The sequence below is a fragment of the Anser brachyrhynchus genome (genome assembly GCF_964034855.1).
Source record: "Anser brachyrhynchus genome assembly, chromosome: 12".
In the NCBI taxonomy this organism is placed as follows: Eukaryota; Metazoa; Chordata; class Aves; order Anseriformes; family Anatidae; genus Anser; species Anser brachyrhynchus.
Genome location: NC_137707.1, coordinates 12,347,750 through 12,372,937, shown reverse-complemented (window position 1 = coordinate 12,372,937; position 25,188 = coordinate 12,347,750). Strand labels below are relative to the sequence as shown.

At 55.4% G+C, this 25,188-nt stretch overlaps 2 protein-coding genes across 2 annotated transcripts; both read right to left on the bottom strand.

Moving 5' to 3' along the window:
- Positions 1-1,389: 1,389 nt before the first annotated feature.
- On the bottom strand, positions 1,390-11,649 carry ELMO3 (engulfment and cell motility 3). Its single transcript, XM_080552587.1, has 20 exons — positions 11,365-11,649; positions 11,234-11,274; positions 10,985-11,057; positions 10,855-10,905; positions 10,211-10,380; positions 9,243-9,342; positions 8,984-9,135; positions 8,079-8,157; positions 7,392-7,442; positions 7,039-7,161; positions 6,724-6,855; positions 6,307-6,411; positions 5,636-5,744; positions 5,269-5,405; positions 4,993-5,156; positions 4,741-4,853; positions 4,430-4,534; positions 3,980-4,062; positions 3,541-3,621; positions 1,390-2,742 (listed from the first exon to the last, which is right to left on the bottom strand). The coding sequence occupies exons 1-20, from the start codon at positions 11,440-11,442 to the stop codon at positions 2,530-2,532; spliced, it is 2,160 nt and encodes a 719-aa protein (XP_080408713.1). The 5' UTR covers positions 11,443-11,649; the 3' UTR covers positions 1,390-2,529.
- Positions 11,650-11,690: 41 nt separating this feature from the next.
- Positions 11,691-24,987, bottom strand: E2F4 (E2F transcription factor 4; the record flags this gene model as incomplete). The annotated part of the gene is given in 11 exon segments (XM_080552588.1): positions 11,691-14,015; positions 14,367-14,411; positions 17,167-17,214; positions 18,436-18,627; positions 19,410-19,695; positions 20,066-20,127; positions 22,817-22,860; positions 23,386-23,547; positions 24,039-24,148; positions 24,804-24,935; positions 24,937-24,987. Coding segments are annotated over 11 exon segments (1,248 nt in total). The 3' UTR covers positions 11,691-13,899.
- Positions 24,988-25,188: the final 201 nt, after the last annotated feature.

Sequence of the window (25,188 nt, the reverse complement as noted above, 5' to 3'; positions counted from 1 at the left end):
GAGCTTGGCCTGATGTCCTGCCACAGCCTGAGCAAGGTGCGGGCATGGTGCTGGCGGAGGGCAGCTGCTGTCCAGCAAGGACGAGGGGAGGTGACGTCCTGGGAGGCTGCCAGTTCGTACTGCTCGAAGCCCTCAAAGCGAGCTGCCAAGTGCGCGCAGAGGTGGTGGCCTGCACTGCAGCAGGGCAAAGCTGAGCGCAGGCATGCAGTGACAGTCGTGGGGCTGGTTGGCAGTCCTGTTTGTCATCTGTCGCCCTCTGCCCAGGTTCTCCACTTCCCAGAGCTGAGGTGGCTGCCCCACAGCCTCATCTTGACCTACGAGGGAATCACAGAGGCAGATGCCTTTCTGCAGACTCCAGCACCTCAACATCTCTGCCTGTAACAAGCTCACGCACCAGTGGGGGTTATGGAAACTCCTCTTCTTGCTGGCAAGGTGGGGAACGGGTTGAGCCTGGTCGGGCTCCAAGGCCAGGACAGCTCTCGGAAGGCATTGCAAGCAGCTGAAGAGCTTGGAAGTCGTCATGCACAGAGGGGTCGGCATGATGGAAATAGAGCACTTCCAAGCCCAGATGCCCCTGCAGATGCAGATTTCCTTCATTCCATGACCCTTGGCGCAGGCAGCTGGGGAAGCACTCCTGTCTGGTGGTCTGCTGAGCAGGGTATGGCAGGCTCTGAGCTGCCTGCACACCAGCTGCCTCTGGTGCCTGCTGGACAACTTGTTCTTGCTGTCTAGCACTGAATCCTGAACTACTCCAAATGAGTACATAAGCAACTCCCAGCTTGCCCAGCCAGGGCACGCTGGGGATGCTGCTACATAGCACAGCAAGAAAATGGCTTCTCACGGAGCCTGCTGCTCACAGCTGAAAGTAAGTTGGGGTTCTAGTTGCTGCTGGGGACGGAGAGAGATCTGCTGTTCACAAGAGAGAGATTTTGGCTGTCAGAGTCGCCTAGGTGCTGGGTTGATGGCCCCGACACCCCTGTGGAGGCCAGGAATGTGGTCTGCAGATCAACCTGGGGCAACCTGCAGTGCTCCTAAGGCCATTTCCAGCCTAGGAAGGCTTAGCTGTAGCCCTGTTGCCACCTTGCTCAGAGGTGACTCAACTCCTTGCCTGCTCTTCTACTCAGCAGTAGGAACAAAATCTTCCTGCCAGCCATCCTACAGGGTTCTTAAAGCACTGTGCTGTGGATTCCAGGATGGCCTTGTTTCCTGCAATGTCTTCTATGCCTGGTGTCCTAGGAGCCACCCAACGCACTGTTCTTCGACAAGTGGTTTGCGTGGGTCCCTCCTGGTGTGTGTGGGCAGAAGGGCAGAGTGTGCTGTCCCTGTCACGTCCCCTTTTAGGCTCTTTTGCCTGCATTCCCCAAACCTTCAAAAAGGACACGGCCCTGAGTTCTCCACAAGTGTTTATTGTCCAAATCTGCAGGAGATGGGGGAGTCAGAGCCCTGGCCACCCCAGCAACGTGCAGTTACAGTGCTTAGACAGTCGCAGGCTTACAGGCTACACCCTTGTTACTACAACACCCATTGGAGAAGCTGTAGGCACGAGGAGGTGCAGGGCACCGGGGTGGGAGGCGTTGGGGGCCATGGAGGAGGTAGCTCGTCGTATTGCAGTAGTGCAGCAGCATGGCTGAAGTGTGCAAGTATCCACCGGGGTGGGGGAAGGCACTAGGGTTAGCACGAGCGGCTCAGTGCTGCCACAAAGGCGGACTGGGGTCAGGCACTGGGGCAGCGAGCCTGTGCCCGTCTGAAATTGTGCTGGGGAGCGGGGACTCGTACCCTAAACAGCCTCTAGGAGCACCCCACCGCCCTGTCCGGGACTGGGAGCGCTCGCAGCAAGGAGAGGGAGGGGAGCAGAAAAGAAATCTTTCAGTGCATAAGTGCTGGGCCTGTCCATCAGCAAACCTGACCCTGCTGTAGAGTGCTGGCGGCTCATCGAAACAAGCAGTGGGCCTTTTCTAACCCCTTTTTAACCCAGGAGGGAGCCTCTGCCCTGAGCAGCCGTGCAGGGGAAGGTCAGGCTGTGCAGACGTACCGTTGTAATGACGACCCCCCAGCTGCTGCACCTTCACTCCTCCTGGTGCCCTTGCCCTCTCTGCCCAAATCTGACCGCAGCAAAGGGTGGGTGTGGGGGCAGCACCAGCACAGAGGGGTTCAGCTGTCTAGGAAGCACTTCATCTCGCCTGCCTGTGGCAGGGGAGCAGAGCGGACAGGTCCCTTCCCTCTAACAACAGTTTGCTCTGGGATGCTGGTGAGTTCTGGCTGGGCAAGTTACAGGTGTGGAAGAGGGGACAGGCTGCCCTGCTCGCTCACAGCCTGCAGCGCAGGACGGGGACAGGCAGCGCACACCCAAGCCCTCATCCAGCACCTGGGCTCGTCCCTTTGGGGCAGGAACAGGGGACAGAGCCTGGAGGAAGGGTTTTGCTGTCGGCAGGCGACAAAATGATTCTAGCTCCAACCACCGCAGAGCTGGATGGGGCAGCCTGCAGAGAAAAGGGGGCAGGGAGATTGGGCATGGGGGGATGCAGAAACTCACTGTTCTGCGTGGCTGAAGTCATAGCAGAAGTTTAGGTTGCTGGGGGGCTTTGGGACAGGAGGAGGGGTGTCGGGGATGCTGACGTTCTCCAGGTCCAGGAGCCGCAGTTTGAGTTCCATCGACAGCAGGACATCGAGGTCTGTCTGCGTTCGCTCACTTGTCATCTCCTTGCCCAGGAGCACGTTCAGCCCATCCGTCCAGAGGCAAAACTGGGGAAGCAAAGGAGCTCAGGAGAACCTCTGGGCAGCTGGAAAACCCCTACCTCCAGCAACCCGACCCAACCCGAGGGCAGAGCAGCCCTGCCTGGAGCACCTCCTTCCCTGCCACGCTCTCGCCCTTCCTTCACGCAGGCTCAGGGCAGCTCGGTCCGTGAAGCCACCAGCAGCACCATCCTCTCCCTCCTCACCCCGGCCGAGCTCCCTGCGGTGCTGGGGAGGCCACTACCTTCTGCCTGCGGTCAGGGTGGGACCAGCTGGCTTCTCGGCGTGTCCCTCCGCATTACGCTTGCCAGCCACCTACCCCCGCCCCGCCACAGCCCCTTGGAGCTCCCTGCCTGACCTTCCCAGCCAGACTGGGGCTTTGTTCATCCCCTTATCTCGCGGCCAGCTACAGAGCCGCAGTCCCCACATTCCTGCAGGACCACGGCCATGCACGCACAAAGATGTTACTGTCCCTTTGGTGTTAGCCCAGCAGGCTGGCCGGAGGCCAGGGAACCCCAGCTCCTCTGGGCTATGTAGGGAAGGGTGGAAGCAGGCACCTCCCCTCCCAGCATCACAAGTTACCCTTTAGTGTCCAGTTCCAGGATCGAGCCAGCAACTGCCTGCCTGTCTAGCCTCAGCCCCTTCTCTCCTCTGTGCTGCCAAGAGCACCCAGCGCCTCTGAGAACCAGAGCACTGAAAGCACTTTGCAGAGCGCCCCTCTCCCAAATCTGGGGGAGCAGAGACAGGCCCTCCCTCGCTTGGACTCCCTTGGCAAGAATGTGCCATCCCGTGGCCCCTGGAGCTCACCTCGTACCGCGTGGGGGCAACGAAGTTCAGGCAGTATTCCTCCACATCGTACACGATGGAGAAGGCGAGTTCCAGGACATCCTATGGAGAAAGAGCAGGGGTTAGGTGGGTTCTCAGCTGGCTTCTTTGCAGCCTGGTGGGGTTCACAGCAGGAGCTGCCTCCCAGTCTCCTCTGCAGCCTGGAAGGCCCAACAGGTCTCCAATGTCAAGCCACATCAAAAACCTGCCATGCACCAGCCCAGCTGATGTCCTCCAGAGGCCTCTAGCTCCTGAAGGACGACAGGTAGCCCTGGGTTCTGGCCAGCTCCCCAGGCTGGCTGTGCCCCAGGACACATCTGGGGACACGCAGTAGGTGCAGAGTGACAGTGGCAGCGGAGCAGTTCGTGGTGCACAAGAGGAGGGAGGGGAGCGTGCAGCAATGCGGGGTGGAGGTGCTGACCTTGTTCTGCTTCCCAGAGCTCTTCTCCTTCGTGTGTGGACACTCCTTGCCAATAAGCAGCGCCTTCATGTCTGCCACGGGAACTTGGACAAGCAGAGGAGCCGTGAGTGCCTGCTCTCCCGCTTCCTCACCCACAGAACCACTGCCACGGGCAGGAGGCATCCTGCCCCACACCACGGGGTGTCCCCAGTGCTCAGAGCCCTGCAGAGCCCAAGCAAGGGGTCTCACAGCAGTTGCCAACATGAGGGAGCTTGAGCTGCTCCACAGTGCCCTTTCACAAGCCAGCCCCACTGATTTTCCCCAGCCCCAGAGCACCAGCAGGACCTGGGCTGGATGCGTGGCACTAGGGCAATTCCCACCTTAAAGCATCCCGAGCACGTAACAGGGGAGGTGGGGAGAGGGCTCCCCTCCTCACCACTCTCCTTCCCTCTCTTTCTCCTCATCACCTACTTTTCTCGGGCAGGCTCTCGATGGGGGGAGATTGCACCCCCTCCTCCACATCCCCGTAGTGCAGCACCTTGTGGTTGGGTGACAGGCGGCAGTACCACAGCTTATCTGCAGCAGAGAGGCCGTGGGGAAACGCTCAGCCCCCAGCTGCCATCCCACTCCCCGGGGGGATGGCGCTGCCCCCTCAATTAGCACTTTGCTCAGTGCCGAGGTGGCCGCGGTTAATTGTGACCTCTCCTGTGGCAGGGAAGGGGGCACTCTGTACTCCTCCGTGCCCGTCCCCTGCCCAGGAGCAGGCCGGGGCTGGCACTCACCCTGCCTGCGGCGGCTGCTGATCTTGCGGAAGAGGGTGCCCTCGCAGAGCCGCAGCAGGCGCTGCTGTCGGATCAGCTCCAGGAGCTCCGGCTTCAGCCTCTCGCGCAACTCCCTGGGGCAAGAGCCAGAAGGAGAGGAGCACGGACCCTTCAGCAGGCACTCGCTGACCCAGCACCCCGCGAAGGGCCCCCCCCGGCCCCACCACGTCACCTCCCACCACGGCTCCAGCTCCCTGCCCACAGCCTACTCACAGCACGGGCACCGCCAGCGTCTCCTCCTGGTGCAGCCGCTCTGTCTGCCGCAGCTTGAGGATCTCGCTGTAGTTCAGTGCATTCACTCTGGTCTTGAATAGCTCCAGGGAGGTGGGCTTGAGGGACAGGGTCCTGGTGATCTGCTCCCGCACCACCTGCAGCACCTGGGGGCACAGGACATCATCCCCAGTCTGGCGACGCTCCTCCAGAGCCCCTGAAATATGCGCACACCCTGTGGCCCCGGCTCTCGTTCAAGGCCCCAGCACTTCCCGTCACCTTATCGAAGTCCTCCTGGGTAGCGCGCATCTCCTTCCAGGTCTTGTTCACCAGCTGGATGCAGATGCAGAAGAGCTCTTCAAAGAAATGATCCTGCCCGAAGAACATAGGGTAAAAGGCCTGAGCCGTCTCCGAGCCTGTGGTGAGAAGGACAGATGATGCCAGACTCCCTAGTTTTTCCAGAGAATTTCAGCATCCAGGAGAACCTGGACATTTCCTAGCCCTACCTCCCCTTCCCTGCTGTCAGCCACGGCAGAGCCTGGGGGCCCCACTGGAAAGGCACGCACGCAGCCCCCTGCCACGTGTCCCCACTGCTGCTAGCTGGGAGGCAGCAGGGCAGGGAGAGGGACGGGCAGGGCACACATACACGGCTCTCCGATGTGCAGGATCTCACAGAGGATCAGGGTGAGCTGGATGCTGCTTCGAGCGAACGGGCATTCGTGTTTGTCTTCACGGCTGCTGTTCTCGAGGACGAACTGAGGAGAGGGTTGTCGCCTCATGTTAGACGCCACGAAATCAGAGTGCTGTCCCCGCAGCAAGGCTCAAACTCCCCATGATCCTCCTGCACTTCCTAGCTGAGCCGTTCCCACCAGAGCTGAGCTGTTCCTAACAGCAGCAGTTCGCTCTCCCCAGGAGCCAGCCCCAGCATCCTCCTTCCCCTGCCTCAGCTGAAGGCAGGAGTTGATCGCGGGCAAAGCAGGTCAGAGTGTGGCTAACACTCCGCATCCACTGACTGGTTTTTTTCCCCAAATCACCCTCATCTGCTCAGACTTGAACAAGGCCTGGAAACCCAGCTGTAAGCAAAACACATCTGCAGGGACCCTTCAGCAAAGTACCACCAGCCTCAAATCGCTGCTCCTACCCACAGGACAACTCAGCTGCATTTGAAATTCAAACAGGGCAACAGCAGGACACCAGCTCAAAAGGGGTATCCTGGCCCAGGTGTGGGCAAGGACAGGTCACTATGAAGAAAGGAAAAGAAGCTGGAGATCCACCAGCACCTCTCTGCTGGGGAATTCGCCAGGAGAGAGCACGCACCCGGCTGTAGGCGTTGGGGGTGTGCCTGGAGAAATACAGCATGTTGTCGAGGGCAAGGAGCCCCGGCGGGGCACGGCGGAGGTCCTCTGCTGGGTTGCTGTTGTTCTGGAAAGACACAAAAGGATGCAACTTAGCAGCTGCTGCTTTCTTCTCCAAGCGGCAGTCGCCCCGATGCAGTCCAGGGGCTTGCCCTTCCAAACAAGGGCTGCAGGAAAAGCCAAGGGCAGTGATAACAGTCCCTGCGGGGCACGGCAGCTCCGCAGCACTTGCTGTTTAGCAGCACAGAGGCAGCAGAAGGGAAGCACCACCCAGCAGGACCAAGAAGGACACCAGGCCCAGGGGAGAAGCTGAAGGTCCTGCTGAAGCTGGGCAGTGGAACTGGCACGTGGCTGGGGAGGGGACAGAGGGCAGACGCACCATGAAGCCCAGCTTGCGGAACTCCTTGGCACACAGGGATCGCCGGCGCTCGGTGCTGAAGTTGCTGGTGGGCGCCTCACTCTCCGACTCGAAGGCAGCTTGGCGCAGCGACTGGAGGAGCTCCCGCTGCTCCTGGAGGGACAGCAGAGGGGGAGGATGCCTGTGGGAACCGTGCAAGCAGGTTCTCCTGGGTTTAAAACCCACAACGAAAGCGAATGTGCTGGGAAAGGAACACACCCCAAAGGCAAACCTTCACCCGCCTCTACTTCCGCAGGAGGAAGCAGGGTCAGACTGGCAAGGAGAGTGCTCCCCGACCTGTGAGTAGGGATCCATGGGGGTCCTCATGCGGCGGTCATGCAGGTTGAGGCTGACAGACTGCAGCACATACAGGTAGTGGGCCATCTCGTCCCCCAGCGGCTCTGAGCTGTGGATGATGTTCTACAGGAGACTGCGAGTGAGCAGGGTCCCCCGGGTGCTGCTCCCAGTCCCTCCAGACAGAGAGACCAAGAGCCAAAGCCCGGCAGGCTCAGCTGCCGGAAGGGGCTTTAGGAAGCGGGCAGCTCCCCGCAGGGCTGAGTGCTGCAGGGGGCACACACAAGGGTGCAGAGGCTGGGGGTAAGGACAGGAAGAAGCATGGAGCACACCCTTGTGTGAGCACTGCTCCTCACCTTGTGGATGAACTGCCTGATGTTCTTCTCCCTCAGGTACTCCATCATATCCTAGGAGGGAGAGGCTGTGAGACATCCCCCAGCTCACCACACTACTCTTTCCCAGAAAAAATAGCGTTCCCTTTACAGGCCCTCATTCCTGCAATGCCTGGTCTCGGGCCACAGGCAAGGGAAGAGGCAGTCTCAGGAGTGACTCCAGTGAGCAGGAAACCTGCCCTCAGCTTCCACTGCCCCGGTAGGCAGGACTAGTCCCCCCGTGGAGCTCTAACAGAGCCTGCCTCACGAGGCCGCCAAGTTATGTCAGTCAGGGAGAAGAAGCAGAGCAAGGACACCAAATGTAAACACCTCTGGGTACCTCCTCACAGCATCCCAGAGAAGGCAAACGCTACAGCAGAGGACCCAGCTGCCCAAGCCTCCCGTCCCAGGGGAGGGAATGCCTGTCCTGTGTCACCGCCTCCCAGCTGCACCAGACTCTGGTCTGGGCCACCACAGTCCCTGTGACAACACCGGCCCTGGTGCTGTTCCTGTCATCTGACATCTCACATCCCTCAGCATCACTCCACGGGGTGTGAAAGAGCAGAGGGCTCTTGGCAGAGCGCCCCGGTGATGGTGCACCGTTGTGCTCGGGTCCCCAGTGCCCCCCACCCCGCGGCCACCCGGCCCTGCCCACCGCTCGCAGCCCCTTACCCGCCGCTCAGCGTCGGTCGCGGCCAGCAGCAGCGCAATCAGCAGGGCCATCGCCTTCAGCTGCAGCTGGGTGTTTGTCCTGAGGAAGGAGGGTGAGGACAAGGATGAGAAGAGTTGCTAGCTGTGGTGACTAGCACAGGCCTCTGCCCCCTTCTCTGCTGCCCCCCAGTGTGCGGGACCCAGAGAAGCCAGAGCCATGGATGAGCAGCTGCTGACAGTGGGGCCGGGGGCGAGACGCTCCCCACAGCACCCACACATGGAACTGACACTGCTCCGGGCACATCCGTGGGCGCAGCTTCCCAGCAAGTTCTGGGAGCACTGACCAAGGGGAGCCTACACATGAAGGAGAAGCTGCAAGTGTCTACAGTGTATGGGCCTCTGGGACAAGGGAGGGGACAACATTTTGGAGCCACAGGAACAGCTAGAGTGGAAACCCAGGGCAAGCGGCAAGCCTGGGAGTCCAGCAGGAGTCCTGGACACAAGCCTTCCTGTTTTCTAGAATGAACAGCTCAAAACTGAAGCCATGCAGAGGTACAAGGAAGAGGGAACGCAGAACCTGCCTCAGCTGTACTACTACTGTTTATAAATACAGTGGGGAGAGGGAAGGAAGAGCCAATGCCAGAAGAAAGGCAGTTCAGCTAGAGAACAAAAATATCTGAACAAAGCAGGCAATGAACGAGTCCATGAATGAAACCGACCTGGACATGGGACGGTTTCCAGAACAGTCCAAGCCTCCTGCAGCACTGGGGCAACAAGGACAGAGGCTGACCACCCACAGAATGTTTATAAAGGGACAATACAACTTAGTGCTAAGGATAATCAGCAAGACCCCGAAAAATCCCCTCCGGTGCCACATTCCCCCTGGCTTTCGGATGCAGGAGACCAGTGCTCTGGCAACCACTTACACCTGCAGGTGGGTGAGAAGACGATCCACCGTCACTTCTTTTTTGACTAGGTCAAAGAGGAGGCGACTGCTAGGTACCATGTTCTCCAGGATTGACAAGGAGAGCTGCTGCACAGAGGCGTCCATTGCATTCATATTGACGTAACTCACTATCTACAATACACAAAAACATCAGTCAAAGGCAAGTTGAGCCTAGGTAACAAGGGCAACGAGGCATCCCAAAGGCACAGGCTATGGAGTCCGCAGAACAAGCTGCTCACCTTTTTGATGAAGGCTGCACTAAGAGTCTCCCAGGAAACGAAATCATGCTCCATCAGCTCCATGAAGGCCTTCAGGGTGTGAGCCAGCATCTCCCCTGTACTGCAGGAACAGAAAAGCAAACTCAGTGAGGATGGGTCCAGATACCCCCCCAGTCACCACGGTAAGGTGGGAGCTGCGCATTGGTGGGCACATCGGAAACAGCTAGAAAAGCAGGCAAGTGAGCATGGGAATGAAAAGAACAACAGAAAGGGAGAACGTTGGGTAAGAAATGAGACTCTCGCTTAGTCATCCCAGGAAGTCAAGGCAGGGGAAGTTCTACAGTTTCTGGAAAGCTGCATTACCATGGTACAACAATCATGCACACAAGTCCTTGGGAAACCCAAACCACCCCAAATCCCACCCCCTACTTCCAAGAAACATGCACTTCGTTGTGTGGTTTTAGGTTCCACTTCCAGATGAGATGCACTATCACATTGTGAGAGGACCGAGTCAGGTACACACTAGTTTGGCAGTCAGGTTTTTCTCAAGCTGCCCGCAGACCTCTTTCAGCCAAAAACCTCAGGGTAGAGGGATTATTGGGGGTGGCAGATGGGGCAGCAGGAACGAGCAGCAGCAGGAGGTCTTCTGGTAGTAAAACTGGTAGTGCTGCAGATCATGAAGCCAGAGGAGGGATGGGAAGTTCAAGTCTGAGCACATTCACAAGGGGTCAGGCCCGCAGGCAGGGGACCTCCGCCTGGCTCCCAGAGCGCAGTGAGAAAGCCACGTACCTGCAGGGAACAAACCTGCAGAGCCAGGCACGCTGCTGCCAGCGCTGCCCTCTGTGCTGCAGCACAGGGCCTTTGGAGAGAGCAGCCAAAAGGAGCAAGAAGCCAGGAACACGAATGAAGCCCAGCTTGGAGCTCATACGGTATTAGCAAGGGAGAAGACAAGTCAAGAACTGCAAGGAAATTCCCCTCCTGATACTCACTCGTTCCCTTCCTCCACAATAGAGAAGATTAGTTTCAAGCCATTCCTGTTGATGAACTCCTGAGCAAAGGTAACATCCTGGGAGAGGCTTGCAAGCTTCTTCAATGAGTCAGTCTTCACATCCACGTTGTTGCTCCGGATCCCGTTGTACAACCTCTCTGCTTCTTGGTCCTACCAGGAAGGAAAGAATCAAGCCACAGGGGCTCGTCGAAAGACAGCAAGAAACTCGGAGGCAGAGGCTGGAGGAACTTAAGTGTAAGTTTTGGAAGGAGGCTCAGGCTAGAGCAGCCCCAGCAAGGAGAGGACTGAGACAGAGCAATCAGAGCAGAAACCAGCGGGAGCTGAGGAAGTCAGGCCGGCACGACACTAAGAATACTTGATGAATCTGCCCGTGCATCCAAAGCGCTTCTCAAGACTATTTGGTTCTCTTCACGCTCCCCCACGCTCTACTGAGGGAGAATGAAGGTTGAGACAGGTCTCCCCACGTTATTTCTGCTGGGTCTGAGGCACCGGGAGGAGCTGTCATTAGCCACAAGTCGCCGAGGGAGGCAGCGGCAGGGGGCTCGGAGGGCCGCATCGCCCCGCGGCAGGGAGCAGCGGGCCGACCCCAGCGCCCGCTTTCGGAGAAGGAGACAGGGCATGTACCGGAGAGGTGGTCAGCCGCAGGATGCTCCCGTTCTTAATCTCCCCGCGGTTCTGCGAGGAGAAAGGGAAGCGGTGAGGGGGCGTGCGGGGCCACCGGGGCCGGCGACCGGGCGGGCAGGTGGTCGCTCACCGACTCGGTGATGTACGTCTGGCGCCCGTCGGCGTACTGCAGGGCGTAGCGCTCCGCGTTGGGCAGGCTCCACCTGCGAGGACACGCAGCCAGGCATGGAGCCAGGCCGGCCCCGGCCACCACCGCCCGGCGTTAACAGCCGTGCCCTCGCGGTCACGACGCGGCGGGACGCCGTAAGGCCGGTCACCGCCTGTCACGACCCGGTGGGCCGCCACGGGCCCGTGACGGTCCCCGTGTCGCGATACTCACGCGTCGCAGACGTCCTTGAGCACGGAGGCCAGCGGCTTGGTCTGCGGGCGAGGGAAGGGGAGAAGAGGGCGGCGGTGAGGGGGCAGCAGCGGGGCCGGCGGGCGGCCGCAGAAGGGGGGCGCGGGCGGTACCTGCTGGAGCTCGATGAGCTGCGGGATGGCGCCCACCATCTGGATGGCGATCTTCACCACGTCCTTGGGCGGCGGCATGGCTCCCGCAGCCGCCCCGGCACGGCACGGCCCGCCCCGGCTCCCCGCCGCAGTTCCGGGTCGCTGCCGCCTCCCCGCCCCTGGGAGGGCCCGGCCCGGCCCGGCCCGGGAGGCCCGAGGGGGACGGGGCCCGGCCCGCGGCCCCCGAGCAGCGGACCCCGGTGGGGGGGGGCCGGGCTGGGGCCGCCCCCGAGCGGAGGCAGGGCCGGGGCCACGGCAAAGGCCCGGACGCAGGGAGCAAGGGGAGGCTCTGGAAAGGGCTGGTTTATTCACTCAGAGAACAACTGTACAAATATTACAGGCAAATTTTCTTTCCTTTCAGAAAAAAAAAAGTATAAAAATAATCTTTATATATGAATCAAAGTTCAATCTGTTACTGTAAATCTTCTCTACATCTCTTTTTTTTTTTTTTTTTTTCCCAAACATCGTCTAACCGACGGCAAACATTAACACTTGGAGGGAGAGCGAAGGTCGGGCAGCGCGCTGACGAGAGCTCTAGCTACGCACAAGCCGCGGCGCCAAGCTAACGCGCGAGCAGGACCAACAGTTTTTGGGTAGCTTCCATGCAAAGGAGGGAAGGCTGAGGAACTGCTGCATGCGGACGCAAAGTTCACCACCCACCCGGTCTCCGTCCCACCAGTAGTAGCTGCCCACTGCCATCTAGAAACTAGAAAGTGTCCAATGTTGTCTGCTCCTACTGAATTCTTCACGTTTCTCCTAGAGGATGCTGGTGCTTCACACCATGAGCTTCCCACGCTGCAGAAGTGAACAGCTTCTGGAGGAGTCCCACAAAGAACATAATGGCACAAGGAGCCGCCTCGGGAAAGAGAGGTCCCAAGCACACGCTCTTCTCACCTCTGCAGGCTCCAAGGATTGAAGACATCCCATTTACATCCCTTATTGCTCGTGCTCCAGGTTTTTTTGTGGTTCACACACGGTGAGCAGCTAAGCAGAAGTCAAATATTGACTGGTCGTGCAGATGGCTGCAAGCTATCTCTGCAATGCCCAGCCATGCTTCCTGGCCCGGCCTTCTCTTCGGCAGTTGGCTGAGCAGGAAAGGCATGACAGCTGCTACCGCTGCGTTGGCAGGAAGATGTGCAAAACTGACGACTATCAAATACAGGATCTGACCAAAAAACATCGGGGGCTTGCAAAATATAACACAAACCCATGAAGGATTTTTACTCCAATAAAAAAAAAATGCACAGGGTCAAAGATTGATCAGAAAAAAAAACCTCAACAGCAGACCTTCCGTTAACAAAACAATTAAGAGAATCTCATGGAACAAATGATGCAGAGAAAGCAACACACTGGGCAGCAACCTGCCACAGGATCAGGAATTGGGAGCATGGATACGGACACTAGAGGAGCAAATTCAAATATACAGAAAGCCTGATCCTGAACAGATGCTAAGAGGGGAAAAAAGGCGGGGAGGGGGGGGAACAAAACATTATTTTGATGACACTTATGTATCTTGTCATGGCAGAGTACTACTGAATTGTTGTTACTGCTTGGTTGCCTTTTAGACAGTTGAAGGCTCAAGTGCAATGGTTGGAGAACAGTTATATGCTAATATGAGCAGGGTCTGATGTAGTTGGAGTACCTTAAAGGCACCAGCTGGAGCAGTCTTATCCTTTCAAGCATCTCTTAAGAAAAAAACAATAACAATATTAATACTGGCACACCTTCTTCAGCCCTGCAGAAACAGCACAGCTGCTGTACAAGGAGCTGGACCCCCTGGGCTTGTGCATCAACAGACTGGTGAGCTAACACCGCAGGAGAACCAGCATTCCTACTGATGCAAAAGCAGGGAAACTCTCAGCTCAACTCCTGGGTCCTACTAAGAGGAACAGCTGAAAAAAAAAAAAAGTGCTTTTTCTTGTAAAACATACTAGCTTGGTCTGGAGTCACTGGAAGAAATGGACACTTTGGTGCCGTATTTTTTTTCCTCGTTGTCATTCAAAATATAACCACCCCAACCTGAACCACTCACACTGAAAATCTAGCTAATTACATCCGGACTTGTGAACTGACCACACAATATTAGGGCTCCGTGTAGCAGCTGGTACCTAGGAGGTGCAAAGTGCCTCTAGGAGTGCAGGAAAACCAAGGCATGCAGATTTGAGGAAGCTCGGAGAGGCACATGGGCAAAACTCTACAGGTGAGCTGGGAGCACTCAAATCACAGACCCTTTGAAGTGAGGCCCAGGATCCGGTGAAGAGAGAGGCGCAGCGAGGCGAGTTAAGTCAAAGACCTTGCATGTGCAACACAGGAAGAGAAAGAAGCTACAAGGAGGCTCCCGGCCTGCAAGTCCACATCTCTTGGTTCTGAGTCCATACGAGAGCATCTCTGAATCACTCACTCGTCGAGCTCTAGCACAAAAGGAATCCAAAAATAGACACTTTCCAAAGTTACAAAATGGTCTGTCTTTGCGAGGCTCACAGCCACACTGAGAAGTCAGAGGTTAAGGACAGGCACATCAAAGAGGTCACAGACGCCTTCACTCTCATCCAGGTTATAGATGTAGTCGTGATCTCCAGGAGGAGGGGAGAGGCGGAGCAAGGGAGCAAACACTGGGAAAGAGAAGCCCACAGTTGGTTACAAAGCCCAGCACACCCACACCTAGCCCACAGTTGCCATCGGACACCAAGCCACGAGGCTGCCCCATGGCCCAGGGAGTCCACCCCATATTGAGATCTGTGAGGTTGCTTCAAATCAGCCTTGCGATGCTAAAGAGACGGGCTCTTCTGGTCCTTACACATCACCCGGGGACTGGCAGGACAGTGAGAACAGAGTCTGTGCCCAGAGCCCAGAAAAATGAGGGCAAGCCTGCATTCACAAGGCTGCCAGCTGTACAAAGTCACACAAAACTAGTCTTCTCCCCCAGAAAGGCCACACCGTGAGGGGAAAACTCAGAGACTCACCTTCGGATGACATCAGCTCTTCCAGTAGCTCAGAGTTCATACATTCTAGAGAAGAGACGAGCACAGTAAGCAACACACGCTGCCTTCCTGGTCTGTGCCTGGGTAGTTTCCCACCCTTCCCAGCCTCTTTTGGTCCTCACCCTTGTTACCCCCTTTTTTTTGCTAATGCAAAGTGTGTGCATAAGGCAGAGCACGTGCAGGTAGTAAGAGGAGAAAGCATAGGCCTCCTGCATGGGCAAAGGGAAAGGTACACGTCAAGACAATCCAAGCAGCATCAAAACATTCTGTGGGAGGTTTCTGCCTGCTTAGCTCAGCCATAAGCCAGTCGCTTTCATGTGATGGGCTATGCCCTGTCCCCGCATTGGCATGCTAGCTGGTGTCCCTGAACTCTTCCAAAGGAAACTCCAACATGCATCTCAAAGTGAGCTGGTAAAGCCTGACACATTCACGGTCATCAATTATGCGCTGACTTTACTAGAGCGGGGAAAAACTGAAAAACAAATGAGCTGTTCCAGGAGCAGCAGCAGAACTAATCAATCTCTCCAGTTTCCTCCAGATTTGTCCCCTTTGTTTCCCCTAATTTGCTCCCTTTGCTCCACAGCTGTGCTGTGGCTAATCCAGCAATATGCACTGGTAGATTGGCTGGCTGCCCACTGCCAAACAGAATAACATCTGAGCTCTGCATATCCTTCCCTAATGGGTCATTAACTGCTCTCCCCTCTAAGTTTTTTATAGTTTTGTGTGGGCAGTAATTATCTCCGAAATGTCATTCCTTCCTCCAGTGTTGTTAATCTTGGCTGGTAGGTTCACGAGACACTTGAAGGGTAGACAGACGAGCAGCCAGACAAAGCACGTGCAAGTCAATCTCTTTTCTTAAAGTGTTTGAAAACAACTTTCTGAATCCCTTTCCCACTTTGCCAAGTTAAATAGTGAAGATCTAACTCAATCTAGCTAGGCTGATGAGATACTACCCACGCTTGAAATGAGCTTTCACCAAAGAAACTCAGATGAACCCATCTTCGAGATGCTTACCCATAGCAGGCTGTTTCCTAGAGGACAGGAACACACCTGCCTAATTCAGTGTGGTGAGATGAGAGTATTTCAATTGGAAGTGACTAGACAGGAATGATACCAGCTTCAAAAACAGCAATTAAATACAGAACCTATATTCTCAGATCTTTTCAGGGCTGATAATGTAGCAGGATGTGCATGTGTGTGTTGAACTTCATTTTTTTTCAGGATACAAGTATAAAGCAGTTATTAAACATCCACTTAAAAGAGACAGAAAACCACACAGAGAAAGTAATTCCAATACAAAACACTAAGGAAGAAATTGCAGGCTTTTGCAGCTTAAACTGCATAGCCTGAAAGCAGCAGCCAGAGACAGAGCACCGTTACTATGATCACACTGGCTTGAAAGAGGCCGCAAAGTACGCTGCAAAGCTCATTTCTCTGAGCTTTTAAGTGATTTTTTCCAGTGCTGAGCTTCACCACTTGCCAATTCCATTCCGCAGAGCAGCGCTTTCATTGGCAATTCAACAGCGCATCATGGTGAAAATCTGACTATGCCATGTTGCACTTTCCTTCACTCCTAGACCTGCCCTTTTCCGCTCCAAACTGTAAAGAATACCCCGTAAAACAACGCACATTAACGTAGACAGCAAACCTCTCGTTTTTAATAGTGTTCATGTAGTCTCACAGTAGAGTTAGTTTGGGTTAAGCTGTACCTTCTGTATGGGCTTAGGCCCTGCAGCAGTTTATGTTTCACGCTGCACAGTGTCAGTTTTACTCTTCAGATGTGTTCAGTCATTACCAAGACCTCACCCCCTGTCTACAGCAGTGGGTGCTTCAAACGCGGGGCTGAGCGCGGAGGGAAGGTGCCCCCCAGGCCGACCGTGGAGCCTGGCTCAGGGCTCCTAGCACACAGATCAGACGGTTGCACGTGTATGGCATTTGGGACTGTGTGGTTTTTAAAGCAAAAGCTGCACTTTCACAAAGCATCCGCTAGAGCAGAGAACTAGGGACTCCAGAGAACAGTTGTGACATATCCTGTCACCACCACAAAGTGCTTGCGTGCACTCAGCTCCGCATGGCTGCAGGGCTAGGAAGTATTTTGCCAGCAAAGGGAAAGACAGGGGTCTAAATGTGCAAATTAAAAAAAAAAAAAAACAAAAAAACTTTCCCAGTTTAGGCTTATGTTAGACCAAATTCTTGCACCTCTCCTGCCCTTACTTAGCCCAAAGTCTGTTCCACCATGAGGCAGTGATACCCACTCTCCTTGGACAGAGGCAGAACTCCTGACTCAAGTAACACCATCCCCTCCCTTACTGCTCCAAAAAGACTACCAAAAGCACTGAGGGATATGTCACAGAAAGAAGACTATTTCCCTAGATTATGTGCTTGGATTAGCTCCAGGTAGGCTCTAATAAATAACAGGACTAACAGGGATTTATCCGGTAGCTCTAGATGGTGCAGACAAGTTGGAGAAGGAGCATGGGAAGACAGAGCACAAATCAGCACTGGCATGGTGCCTGGAAAGCCCTCCTCTACACACTGTAGGGCAAACTCTTAACAAAGGTTGCTGGCAACGTGAAGACAGAAAAATACATACACAAAACAGTAATTTTAAGGGCGCCCTCTACAGGTAGAGGGCCAGCAGCCACCAGCTACCACAAGCACCTTACAAAACCACATCCCCAAAATAATCCCAAAGTGGGTAAATAAACCGAACTGTCCCACGGCTGTGGGTGGATGGGCACGGAACAAGGCTGTGATCAGGGAGTGAACATACCGAACATACCTCTCGTTGGATCAAACATCTCTGACAGCTCTTTGGGAAGCTCCAGCACTGCAAATACAACAAACCAAACGGTTTGCATCATTACATGAAGTGCCCGAAATGCTTTACAACTTAATCGCCTACCGTCCAACCATGCTTTCAGTCCTTATGCACCCAGATCATCCACACCAACCAGACATTCTGCTCCCACACCCCGCATCAAATATATCTGCAGAAATGATCAGCAACAAAAGACTTAAGCTCAACTACTTTAAATAGATATGTAGGAACCCCAGTACGTGGATGTGTTATCACAGTCAGCAGCTTTAGAGTAATAGCCTGTATGCAAACTTCACACTGCTTCAGCTTCTGTACAACACCTCGATTTGCCTTGTGTAGGATAAGGGCATGCCTTTAGACAGTCAGCACAGCCTCTTTGGGCTAGGGTAAGCTCTACGCACACCAAAGGCCTAATTCCACAGTCAAGACTTCTCCAAGATGGAAGACAGACTGTTCACCCTTCTCTCAGACACGCTGGCAGAAGTGTGAGAAAAGAACTACATGAGCTACATTTGAGCAAAACCTCCTCTTCTAAACGTAACACTTGAACCTTGAGTGTTCCTGCAGTGAAGGTAAGCTTTGTGGCATTACAGCACAGTGTCTTACCCAGGCAATGCTCTTCTGGCTGTGGGTTGGCCTGCTCTTTCCTGGCATAAAGCTAAAATATTCCTTGTTTAGAGTCCATTTCATCTCACCAAGCACATCAGGAAGCTCCCTAAATATATACTGGAAGATCACTAGGACTACAAGATCACTAAAGATAGACCAACTATTTCTGGGTAAAGGAGAAAAACAGATTCAAGAGCTCTCCTAATAAAGGAAGACATCCCACAAGTTACAAAGGTACAGTTACCGAAAGCTGAAATTTCTACAGCTTCACAGTCTCACGACTTGGACCTAGCACTACGGAAGGGGCTAAAAGGGAATAACCCAACACATAACAGCACAGACACGTCACGTGAACGTCCCTTGTGGATTTCCTAGTACTGGTGTCACAGGAAGTGGCATGGTATAGACATAACACTGTCAGCTCCCCACAAGGTTCCCCAGCACCCTCAGGCAGCTGGCTGTCCCTCACAGGAAAATACCTCTTCACCCCTTGCAGGGTCTGGCTGACAGTGAAAGCAGAACGGAGTTCAGCTCATTTCCCTAGGGTCAGCAGCTTTTCCCTCACTCCATGCGGCCCTCTCTTGGAGCCACGCGTGAAACGGGGGCACGTCGCATACTCACTTCCTGTGGGATCGGGCTTGATCGGCTCAAAGGAGGTAGAGGGGCTGGGTAGGACGGAGCTGCTGTCCAGCGAGGCAGAGGACTGCAGCGGCTGGGTATCCAACCCGGCCGTCTGGCCGGCGGACGCGGGCACGTTGCTGAGGGGGTCAAGGTCACCGCTGCTCTTGGACTCTGCCACCGAGACGGTGCATTCTGGAAAGTCACAGACACACAAGAACGTCATCTCCGACCGGCCCCCAGACGAGCAGCTACGGCACAGACCAAACCCTCACTTGCAATGCTGATCAAGTGCAGGGAGCTGCAGAGGAAGAAGGCTTCTTGATTTCACCCAGCAAAACTTCCCAGGTCCTGCAGCAGCTCTGCTGGAGAGCAGTGTTGGTGCAGCACACTGCCACGGCCATCACCACAAGCCACATACTAAGCTACAGCCAGGAGAAGGGAAGTTGCTACCCTCCTCCTTGGGGCTGAGGCTGTGCTTGGAGCACCGTGTCCAGCTTTGCCCATCTCCCACTTCAAGAAGAAGTGGAGATGATCCAGCTGAGGGCTACCAACACAGGCAGGTGTCCAGGACGTGTCCTACAAGGAAGGGCGGAGGGAGCCGGGCTTAGGCAGGCAGGCAAAGAGAAGTCTAAGGACAATCTGATAGCAGCTTGCAGCCACCTGATAAGCAGTCACAGAGATGATGGAGCACAGCTTCTCCGTGGTGCCAAATGATATAATATGTGCAACAGGCACAAGCTGCAGCTCAGACAAACCCGGATATCCATAAACAATTCACTGAGTGGGTGCTGCAGCCCTGGAAGAGCTCACAAAGGAGACAGGGATCTCCATCAATGGAGGCTTTCAAAATTTGGCTGGACAAAGCCACGACCTAACTCACCTTGCGTTTTTGACAGCCTTCTTTTCAAACTAAACGCTGGACCTGGGACTCGAGAAGGTCCTCTTACAAACTTCTGCTGTAACCTGCCTCTCACCTGTGCTCGGGGCTTTCTGCGCAGGAGGGCTGTGATCCTGAGTGCTGGAAGGTGTCGGCGTAGAGGGCTGGGTGCTGCTGGGAACGGATGCCTCCTGGAAGTGGGCAAGCGGCGGTATCTGTGGTTTCGAGGGTGCAACTGCCTGGCACTGAATGAGGTCTTCAGGGGGAGGGACGGGTAGTACGACAGGAGGAGAGCTCCAAGCGTCCTTGTTTACTAAGAGAACATCGATTGGACCACTTGTGCTCTTCAGATGGATCTGGTATTTCTTTTGCCCATTTGGGCCCTGAGAAAAGCCAGAAGCGAAACACAGATATACACTCAGAGCCCTTCTCAAACAGAACAGGAATTTCCCATCGGCAAGACACGCAGTCCAGACAGCTCAGGACAGCTCCACACACAGATCCCCTCTCAGCAGCTCTCTCCTGACCCTCCCGGAACTACCCCTCCCCGTGGTGCTCCAGCAGTAACTCACGTACCACCAAACAAAGCTTCCTGGTGAATATTTAATATCTGGAGCCTTCCTCGGGTTGCCAGTTCCTCCAACTCCATCAAAGCCAGGACAACCAATTCCCAGCCTGGTAAATGCAGCAACACCCCCCCCAAAACACACCCGCACAACACACATGCCCTCTTCCCCCGCATTTATCACTCACCTCAGGGATGGGAACCTCCAAGCGCGTGCCTGATGGGGCTCGAATTGCAAGGAGGGTGTCACCTGTGAAAACAGACACCATACAGTCAGCACCCAGGGGGCACAAACTGTTCTGGTGGAGCACACAGCTGACAAAGAGCCCCTCCTCAAAGCCCCTTATCTCCTGCGCTTCCCAAAGGCCCTGCGGCCTTTACACCCACCCAAGCTGCTATGCACATCGTACAGCTACAAATGTGCCAACTGCCAAGGGCACAAAGGACCTGTGAAGTTTCTCCCAAAGCCACCCTAAAGAGACGTTCAAGTGTTCCAGCAGCATCCTTAACGGGACTAAACTTTCTTTCCCTCTGAGGAAACACTGGGGCTGGCTTAAATTCACTCTGAAGAACGTCTGAATCCTAAGTGAAAGACCCCTCATCCTGTTGTCCTAAGGTTTCTGATTTGAATAGTGAACACAACAGCAAGCAATTCAAAGAGCTGCACTGCCAGCAGACAGCACGGAGCTAGGGCCAGGAGCCAGGCCGCTAACAGCACAGCAGCCTCATTTTGCTCGAGTACCAATACCAAACCAACACTCCCTAGCCTCTACCAGCAAAAGTTGCCTGGTGCTAGCTGTACCGGACCCTGCACAGCGATGCCAAGAGCCAGGCTGACCCACAGTATCATTCGCTGTCATATGATCAGTATCATATCGCCAAGTTCTGCAGCTCCTTGAGATCAGCGCCTCTAATAACACAACCACAGACGAGCAGCTTCCATTCCGGGTTTACATTTAGCAAGAAAAACGTGAGGAGAGAACTGCCAGTGCTGGGAGCGAGAGACATATTCAGACTGAGCAGTTAGAAGCTTTCACTTCAAATGTTCGAGCTTTTGTGTGGTTTGTGTTCACACTTCACTGGTGTTCTGCATTAACAAATCTGTATTTCAAATACGTATCGTTAAAAGACATTAAAAAGGCATAACAAAGCTCAAAGATACAAGCTCAAGGTTTAAGACCTGTTGGCCTCCACAATACAGGCACTGTGTTTCTATCTCTCTTGATAGCTAAGCCCCAAATATTTTCACAAAACAAAACAGTCGGTGCACAGCGTGCTTCCATTTCCTTTTTGATTCTGCAAGCACAAAACACATCACAGCAACAGATGGGAAAACTTCGTTTCCCAGTCACTCTGAACTAGCGTATCCTCAGTTTTTGTTTTTTAATATCCAGATAACAAATCCTATTCAACAAGAGTCCAAGCAGGGAAATCCTCAAGTCCTAACTAACTTGGAGAAAGTGAGTTTAATAGCCGTAAATAAGAAAGGGGAGATAAAATTCAGCCTTTACCACTGTTCAGGAGCACAAGGGGTCCGACAAAGAACCTCTCCAAGGCCCAGACATTTGCTGGCAGGGGGAATCAGATGCCCGATGTAAAGCAAATTCATACAGCAAATCTGGGCACACACCAGAACAAAACAATGGAAAAAACACAGATGGAGCCTCCGTTCCAAAGGATTTCAGATCTGCTCTGAGTAAGATCTCATCTTCTCTGCGCTTTTTGGGGAGGTCTGACTTCAGATGCAAACTGGTTTAGAAAAACAGGTGCAGCAAAATGCAAAACACTCAATGAAGCAAGCAATAATCTGTCTGCTGGTCTCCAGTAAACTCCTACAGGCTCTCACGAATTATCTGGCCCCGAGCACTGTCAAACTGAAAACACAATCCCTGCCCCCACGGAGCGCTAACTTAAACCAGAAGAAAGAGCAAAGCGAGGGGTGGCACACGCGAGTTATTAGCAGGAACTCGAGCAGGATAACGTCTGGTGAACAGGAGTGAAACAAAGGCGAAGATGAAAAACAAAAGAACCGATGCGGCGTAGGGCAAGGAGGCAGCTTGGAAGAGGTGAGGAGAGAGTCAGGCGAGGGTGAGACGATGCACGGCTGGGGGGGGCAGGACAAGCAGCTCCAGTCTCGTACTCTCTGAGGCAAGCAAGCAGACGCAGGCTGCGCAGGGTCAGAGGGACGGCGCTCACCGAAGCAGAAAGCAGCTACGACTCCATGCCCCTAGAGCTGAGAACAGTTTGTATTCTGCAGGCTGCCATACTGCACACTGGCCACGGGGGATTTTCTGGGTCCTACAGACAGCCCTACAACTGCTAGCAGAGAAGAAACAGAATCCGGTGGGGTTTTCTTCACTTTTGCCCCACAGAGACAGAACGTTTGGCTTTTTACACAGGCACCTTGCAACCCTGGCAAGGCAGTACCACGGGGCGAGGTCACAGCACATAGCACGTTCCCTTCTGTCCTGCTCTTTGCCTTCCTGTTGGTGGAAGGCACGATGCAGCTGAGGTACTCTTCTTATGTTTTTTTTTTCCTGCCCACACCCAGATTTCTATCGTAAACTTCTCTTACTGCTAGGATTTGTACTGTCTACCCCAAGCCCTGAAAATAAAAAGGCTTGTAAAGTAACATACAGAAACCCACAAAGCGACACCCAGCAGAAAGACTACCTTAGGAAGGGCTCGTACATTCCTTTAAACATGAGTGCAAAGAAACCTCCTGCCCCCTCACGTCTGATGTGACAACAAAGCTACAACCCATGGGCTCCCAAGCCAAAGGATGGCATCAGAACTCGCACCACATTGGTGCTACTGGGCAGCCCATGCTCGCACCTAAATTAAGATCTGCTGCCTCTTCCTCAGAGAAAGGAAAGCAGCTGGCATGCACTGACAGGACTGCAGCACTACATCTTTATGATGCAGCACGATTTCCTCACCTGTGAAGCACTTGCAGATATCTTCATGCGTCACATACGCTAACGTTTTGAAGGTTAAGGAGAAAGGCTGCCGTTTCCTGTGAGGACAGAACCCAAAGGGCACCTGGCGTTTCCTTCCTGCGCACAAGCAACGCCATTCCCAGAAGGCCGGCCGTGCCACACGCTGCAGCGTTCTGAAGGCGAGGTCTGTAAGCCCCAGAGCTGACAACCTACGACAGACAAGCTGCAAGAGCAGCTCTGCACTCAAGAGAAGCAGCGCCTGTGGCTCAGACAGCAGCAGTTTTCTCACTGCAAACATTACGGTGCCAGGGAACTTCAAAAAGCCAGGTGACAGCCATGGGTGCACAACACATCCGCTGCTCCCCAGCGCTGCGTGCCCCGCAGAGGAAGCTGCTCCCAGGCTGGGCAGAGCCCCCCCGCTCCCAAAGGGGGGCACTGCCTCTTGACCCTTTCAGCGCAGGTCCTCCAGCAGCACGAGGTGCCCACCGCCCCTGCACAGGGCAGCGCCAACCCCGCCCTCAGGCCTCTGCCTTCCAGCCCGGGGGAATAAGTGGCTGGCAAAAGGATATCGATTGTTCTGCACGTCTTCTGTAACGTTTTTGATGCTCTGCTGAACCCACATCTTCTGCTGCTCCAGCTCCTGTTCCCGCTGCTCCAGGTCCTCTATGTCTGCCTTCAGCTCGATCAGTTTGTGAGCTATTTCACGCGTGTTGCAGCCAGGACCCACCCCCCTGTGCGGAGGGAAAAGGAGGGACATGGATCAGCCGGATCGGACGGAGCATCCAAAGCAGCCTCAGCCTCTCCGGGAGGCCGCCACCTCCCTTCCCACCACCTCTATCCTATGCCACGGCCACAAAGCCTCATCTGTACCCGCCCCACATCCCCTACCACCTTCCAGCTCAGCACCATTTGGTGCATCCTCCGACATCCCACAGCCTGCCAGGGCTCTCCCCCACCTCCAGCACCACAACAGGCATCTTCTCTAGTCCGAGACACAGAAAATACCTAGTCTGAACCAAAATAACAGCTCTGTACAGGTGTACAGGCGACATGCCATACACACTTCAGCTGGGGGAAGTACAGGCCCCTTGCTCCGAGCAGGCCGTTTTAGCCAATGTCACTGGGACAACAGCCTCGTCCGAATGGGAAAAAGGTACCCAAAAAAATTGGACCTTGACCTAGGAGGGACCCGTGAACGATTTAGACCTTCTCGGTCACTCACTTCCACTGGATGCTGTTCTTCGACTTCTTCTCAATCAACCCAATGCCTTCCAGGACATTCGTGATATCGTAGATCCGCCGTTTCTGTCGCACAGCCAAGGTATCTGCAGCCTGCAAAGTAAGTTGGACACTTAACTCCAACCTCTCAGTCCCATTTCTCTCCTTCCTCCCCGCCAGATTGCTTCCTGACCAAGCTCTCTGCTCACCACCTCACACCCCTTTTACCCCAGCGCCTCGAGCTACCAACACTGCTCTCAATGCCATTATGACCACGAGAAGAAGCCGCTGCCCCTTTGTCCCTGTTCTTATCAGCGACTTCCCCACTAATCACAAATCAAATTCCAGCCATCCCGCTCAGGGCAGCTGCAGAAACCACTGGTCCTCAGCGGCAAAGCAGGGCTGGGAGCCGCTAGTCCGGCAGCCACAGGACGCAGTGCTCTTGCGGGGTAAAGAGACGGGAACGGGAAGAGGAACGCAGAGAGCTGTGCGGCTGGCAAGGGCTTAGCAAAGCTGACGTTCAAAAGCTCTTTTCTACCCAAGGAAAGGAGCGGCGCCTTGTCAGGAGGCAGAGCAGCACGGCACCGGGCGGTGCCGATACCGGGCGGCGCCTCACAGCACCGCGAGCCCGGCTGGCCCCGGGGGTGCCGGTGGCGCTGCACACAGGCCAGGCGGCGCAGAAACGCCTTTCCCTCTGCAGCCGCAGACCTGCGAATCCCCCTGAGCGCGACACCCCCCCCGCCCCGCCCCGGCTGCCCCCCGCCCGCACCAGCTTGAGGTCCAGCACGCCGTCCTTGGCCTCCTGCAGCAGCGACACGAACTTGGTGGTCAGCAGCCCCAGGCTCTTCTCGTGCCGGCTCGGCGCCCCCGCCGCCCCGCTCCCCGCTCCTCCCCCCCCCCCCGCCGCCGCCGCCGCCGCCACCCCCGGGCGGCTGCGGCCCGCACTCCGCCATCTGCCCGCCGCCGGCTCCGGACCCGCCGCGCTTCCGCTTCCGGGCCGCGGGGCACGACGGGAGCTTCCGCGCCGGGGCGGGCGGCGCGCGGGCGCCGGGGGGCGGGGCCCGAGGGAGGGGCGGGGAGCGGCGGGAGGGGGGGCGGGGCCTCGGCAGGGGGCGGGGCCCGCTCGGGGCGGGGTCCCCGGGGCTGCCCGAGCC